This window comes from Pyrus communis, chromosome 10 (genome assembly GCF_963583255.1).
Source record: "Pyrus communis chromosome 10, drPyrComm1.1, whole genome shotgun sequence".
NCBI lineage: Eukaryota > Viridiplantae > Streptophyta > Magnoliopsida > Rosales > Rosaceae > Pyrus > Pyrus communis.
The window spans coordinates 232,455-238,454 of NC_084812.1; the positions used below are offsets into that span (position 1 = coordinate 232,455).

At 35.8% G+C, this 6,000-nt stretch overlaps 1 protein-coding gene across 1 annotated transcript; it reads left to right on the forward strand.

The window, feature by feature from the left end:
- The first annotated feature begins 2,163 nt into the window (after positions 1–2,163).
- On the forward strand, positions 2,164–5,274 carry LOC137746842 (uncharacterized). Its single transcript, XM_068486852.1, has 4 exons — positions 2,164–2,563; positions 2,689–2,822; positions 2,925–4,083; positions 4,199–5,274. Exons 1-4 carry the CDS (start codon positions 2,164–2,166, stop codon positions 5,272–5,274), a joined length of 2,769 nt encoding a protein of 922 aa, XP_068342953.1.
- The last annotated feature ends 726 nt before the right edge of the window (positions 5,275–6,000 follow it).

The window sequence follows — 6,000 nt, forward strand, 5'->3', positions numbered from 1 at the left end:
CGTAACATCCTTCTGGGTTTTTAATGTATAGAGACTTAACGGGTGTTAGATAAGATAAACACCATGTAAACCTCTTTTGTTTGGTCATAACATCAATAATGTAAACAATTAACCCTTTTACCGTTCAAGGATGAAGTGTTGGCGTGCTAGGAATATGTTTCTCTGCTTATATATTTTTTCCATTTCTCTTTTTCTTGATAGGATCGTTTGACTCATGCTTCTTTGTTGGTTATACACTAATAAAACAGTTTTTCTATTAATGTTTTGATATTATTCGTTTGTTTTTAAATTGCAACTTTAGTTGTTTTTATGAAGATTCTGTTCTCATTTTTAACTTTGAAAATTTTAGTTGGTCCCTCAACAATTTTTAATTGGTTACTCCAAAACATATGTTTTATGCTGTGTTAGTTCATTCTTTGCAGCCATATCTGAATTCTTAAAAACTATGGTAATTAATGTGGTTTTTCGGGTGGTTTTTCAAATGGGGAAAAAGGGGTGAGCGACGAATTTATATTATTATTCTCGGTTGGTATGTAACTATTTGAATATGGAAGGCATCATATTATGCAAACAATGCAACAATTGTAAATAGAAAAGGTCCCTGCGGTGTGCAAAGGGTGGGTTTAGAGATGGTGAGGTTTGCCTAGGTAGCAAGATTAATGCTCATGGTTTCGTAGTTGTGTTGATAACTGTGAAAACAAACGACATTGGTCGCCTCACTGTTCCTCTACAATGATTTTAATGTTTGGATCTTTAATGACTTCTCAACTTAATGGTTTTTAACTACTTCAGAGTGATTCATAAAGTTGGATACAATTTTATTAGAGGGTGTCAATTTAAAAGTATGGATTAGGGGTTTACATGTTTAGGGTCTTCAGCTATGGATACAAAGTTGTTCATCACGTTAGACAGGAATTTCAAGTTGAATTATGACCATGATAAAATGTTTCTTATGTTTACTTACCTTGGACTGACTTCAATCCATTTTTTCCACCATCACAGATTTTTCATGATTCTTTTCAATTTTTACTTCTTATAAATAAAATTGTTCCAGTCAACTTATCGACGTGTTGACATGTTTAAGTGATGGTGCTTAAACTCAAAACATCCTGGAGTATTTCTATCATTAATAATTTGTATCAAGCTCACCGTTTAATAAGAGTCCAACCTACCAACTTTGTGAAACGGAACAATGGAATCACATCGTAGATTTCTATGTTTCCCTAAACATATTTAATGAAAAAGTTTTCCAACGTTTATAGGATCTAACACATACTGAATGCAAGCTTTAATCTTCGAACTCTCAAATGATGCATATCCTTTAGCATCCATCACAAATGTTTCTATATGTTGTTCATTAACTACGTGAGGTGCAACTCCGTCTTCGACTGTTAAAATATATTTATTGTTGGAAATTAAGGGCTTAGACTCTTAAATATACACTTTTCATCTTGCACTATCTATCAGTCTAAAGTGAGTCAGACCTAAATAATTTGTTTGTTTCTGTCAAATTTATAAATGCATGTCTTATATTAATGTCGTTGAGCCGTGCATTAGTTTTTATAGTTCGATGTTTGTTCTGTCTTTGGCTTCTCTCTAATTATATACGTGTTTATATTTTGTCTTCCTATTTCTCTAGGTTTTGTTTTTATCGTTGGAGTCCTGCACTGTTCTTTGGTGGCATTCATTCACAGCTACACTTTCGTCTCTACAACGGTTAGATTTTTGTCCCTTTAAAGAACCTTTAACTTTTTATTTTTTATTTTTACTCTTTTCTCGGTTTACATGTTCAATCGTCAATGCATGCTTTTTTGGATCATAGTAACGTCGTTATTCGATATTTATGCTGCTTTCCTTTATCACCATATTTTTGCAATCATCGTTCACTTTAATCATTAATTTTCCACTCTGCACTGACAAACCACACTATTTCAGGAAACAATTACAAATCAATTGTCTCTATTCTTCATTCTAATCTAAAAAGATTAGGATTATGTTTTTACTATTATGTTAACAAAGTGTTTGCGATTCTGAAGACCTTTTGCTTGAATGGGTTTTGGTTCACCGCTCATTTCATATGGTTACCATAGTTGTTTCATCGTCACATTCCTTCTGTTAGAAAGTAAACCATTGCTGTGTGGTTTTTTCCGTTTATGTAGATTTATGTCTAGAAGAATAGGGCTATCTAGGAATGCCACTAGAACTGAGCGTGCTGATTCGCCTACATCTATTGCGGTTGTTAATCTTGATGATATCGTATTACAAGATGTTCCCATCAGTTATGACGACGAATACAACAATACTTCAACCTCTTTACTATTTTTAAACAAAGGAAACAACCCTCCCCAAACATTTACATCAAGTTTTGAACAACATACTCCTGTTGGAGGTCTTCTTACCTCACATTCAGCTGCTGGAACAAGTTCTCATCAACTTTCTGTACCCCTTTTTCTTGCTGACCATGCCACTATGCGCCGGTTGTTAGCCAAAGATGCTCCAACTATTCATTCTGTTAAAAACCCGCTCATCACTGGGCAGGCAACCTATCAGAAAAAAAGAAAGAGTATGCACTCTTTCAATATAACTTTGTTTACATTTTGCTGCTGATTTCAAAATTTTGCTTATCTTCGTTAATTAACTTCTATCAATTGGTTTGATGTATGCTTTTATTATTCATTGTTTTTATAGGGAATGATCCAGAATATGTTGATTTTGGATTAAGAAATTGCCAATGTCAATATTGCAATGCTCTATTTTGGTCTGCAGAGCAGACAAAAAACCATCCTGAGCGTACTTCTTCTATTTCTACCCCGCAGTTTACTGCGTGTTGCATGAGTCAAAAAGTTCAATTCCCACGTGCTAAACCCACACCCATTTTTTTGGATGAATTGTTAAACCCCACAAATTCTCAAAGCTTTTTACAGTTTAAAAGAAATATTAGATCGTATAATTCAATGATGGCATTAACTTCAATGGGGGCCAAAGTTGATCCATCGATCAACAAAGGTCGAGGTCCATATGTTTTTAAAATTAATGGTCAAGTGCATCATTTGATGGGTTCTTTGTTGCCTCCAGAAAGCGACAATCCTAAATTTGCACAGCTCTACATTTATGACACTCAAAATGAAGTCAGTAATCGTATCGGTTGTTTGAACAGATCAGAAGCATCTGAAAAACTCGATCAAAAGGTTGTTAGTGGCCTCATTAAAATGCTAGACGAGTGTAATGAGGTTGTTCAACTTTTTAGGCAAGCCAGGGATAGAATTGATGAAAGCTCCACAAGTAATTTACGTCTACGTTTGTACGGTGCACAGAGTAACCATGATGTACAATACAATTTGCCAACATGTGACGAGATAGGTGGCTTAATAGTTGGGGACATTGGCCAATTTCACACCGAAAGAGATATTGTTGTGGAGCATAGGACAGATGGCCTCCAAAGAATCACAAAGTTACATCCTAAATACATGGCTCTACAATATCCTCTTCTTTTCCCATACGGTCAAGATGGGTACCGGAAAGGTCTTCCTTGGAATCCAAATTTTAGGGGCAAAAAACCAAAGACTGGGGGGGTATCAATGAGAGCATTTTTGGGTTATCAAATTCAAGATAGACCAGGACATAGTGACACCCTGTTGAAAGGCGGCAGATTGTTTCAACAATACTTAGTTGATGCATATGCGACACTTGAAGAAGATAGGTTAGATTTCATTAGGGCAAATCAAGATTCTTTTAGAACAGAAGGTCTTAAAGGAATTCATGAAGCGCTCAAAGCAGGAAATGCAACCAGTTCTTCTGTTGGCAAAAGGGTCATTCTCCCAACTTCATTTACTAGCAGTGTTAGATATATGATAAATAATTATCAAGATGCCATGGCTATATGTCGCCACCTTGGAAATCCTGATTTATTTATCACTTTCACATGCAACGCTAAATGGCCTGAAATTATTGAAGATCTGCGTGATAAACCTGGTTGTAAAGCTGAAGACAGGCCAGATTTAATTTCCAGAATTTTTAAAGCAAAACTTGACCATTTGATTAAATACCTCAAATCAGGAAAACCTTTTGGCGATGTCGAATCTGGTTAGTTCTTTATTGTTGACCAATTTTTTCCTTTTATTTGTTTCTATTTTATCACTGCAAGTCCTAAGAGTCTATGGTTTTGATACTCCTGCATATTTATTATTTTTTTAAACAGTGATTTACACGGTTGAGTTCCAAAAAAGAGGTCTTCCTCATTGTCATATCTTGCTATGGGTCAATCAACATTATAAATGTCATTCTCCTTACGATGTTGATTCTATCATTTCGGCTGAGCTTCCTGATGAAGAACGTGACAAAGCTGGCTATGATGCAGTTTCGCAATACATGATCCACGGCCCATGTGGTGTTGCGAATCAATTTTCACCTTGCATGAAAGAAAACAAATGTTCAAAAAAATTTCCTAAATCTTTCACAAGTGAAACCACTTTTTCCACAGAGGGTTTCGTTGCATATAAGCGTCGAGATATACAAAATCTGTTTGTTCTTAAAAACGGAATCAAGCTAGATAATACATTTGTTGTCCCTTACAACCGTGAGCTATTGTTGAAGTATCAAGCACATATAAACGTTGAATCATGTTGTCAATCAACACTCATTAAGTATCTTTTTAAGTACATAACTAAAGGTGTTGATCGAACTAGAGCTGTTTTTGAGGATGACGAGTTTGATGAGGTTGTGGCTTACCTAAACTGTAGATACTTATGCCCATATGAAGCAGTGTGGAGATTGTTACAATTTCACATTCATTTTAGAGAACCATCGGTTGAGAGGTTGTCTGTACACCTTCCATCTGACCAAAATGTTCTTTTTAGAGAGACTGATGATCTAAACCATGTTGTTAACCACCCAAATCTTGAAAGCACTATGTTAACCCAATGGTTTCAAACCAATGTCCAAGACCCTGATGCACGTATGTTAGCTTACGTTGAGTTCCCTACCAAGTATGTTTGGAAAAATGATGAAAAACAGTGGACCCGTAGAAAAAGAGGTAGATCTCTAGGAAGGGTTGCGTATATTCACCCTGTTGCGGGTGAATTATACTATTTGAGGTTGCTACTAAATTACCAAAAAGGCAGCTTTAGTTTTAATGATTTAAGGACTGTCAAAGGCATTCTTGAACCCACATTCCAAGCTGCATGCACCTCGCTTGGATTATTAGGGGATGATAAGGAATGGAATAGTGCTATGTTAGAAGCTGTTGTCACTGCGTCATCCTTTCAATTAAGGTAATTGTTTGTCACATTGGTTCTCTTTTGTAATGTTGCTAATCCATCAACACTATTTGAAACACATTGGAAGACGATGTGTGATGACATTTCGAAAAACATGATGAATGCTTTTGGCCTACAAGATGTCTCTAAGTACCAAGATCAACTTAGGAATTCACTTTTGTACGAGTTAGAAAAATTGTTTGCTGCTTCGAATAGTTCTTTGTCAAAGCATCACCTACCACAACCAAACAAGTTGATGATGGATAGAATTACAAATAGGAGTTTGAGGGAAGAGTTAGATTACAATGTTGACTCACTAAAACATGAGCACTCAAACCTATTCAAGCTGTTAAATAAAGAGCAAAAATATGTTTATGACAGTGTCATACAAACAATTCACAACAACAGACCTGGCCTGTTTTTTGTACATGGTCATGGTGGAACAGGCAAAACTTTTTTGTGGACCACCATCATAGCTAGAATTAGATCCCAAAATCAAATTGTTTTAGCAGTGGCTTCATCTGGAATTGTCTCCCTCTTACTTCCTGGTGGAAGAACGGCTCACTCTAGATTTAAAATTCCTATCAACATCACAGATTGCTCAGTTTGTGAAATTAAAAAAGGGACTCATCTTGCAACCCTAATCAGTGAAGCTACTCTCATTATTTGGGATGAAGCACCTATGAATCATAAACGATGTTTTGAAACCCTAGATAGGTCCCTTCGTGATGTTCTTAAGGGGTCA

What these genes read in the sequence shown, in the direction of transcription:
- LOC137746842 (XM_068486852.1), top strand. Translation starts at nt 2,164, where the DNA reads ATGTCTAGAAGAATAGGGCTATCTAGGAATGCCACTAGAACTGAGCGT. An exon ending in TTTCTACCCCGCAGTTTACT is followed by an intron (nt 2,823 to 2,924) that starts GCGTGTTGCATG and finishes AGCTTTTTACAG; the next exon opens with TTTAAAAGAAATATTAGATC. An exon ending in TTTTGGCGATGTCGAATCTG is followed by an intron (nt 4,084 to 4,198) that starts GTTAGTTCTTTA and finishes TTTTTTAAACAG; the next exon opens with TGATTTACACGGTTGAGTTC.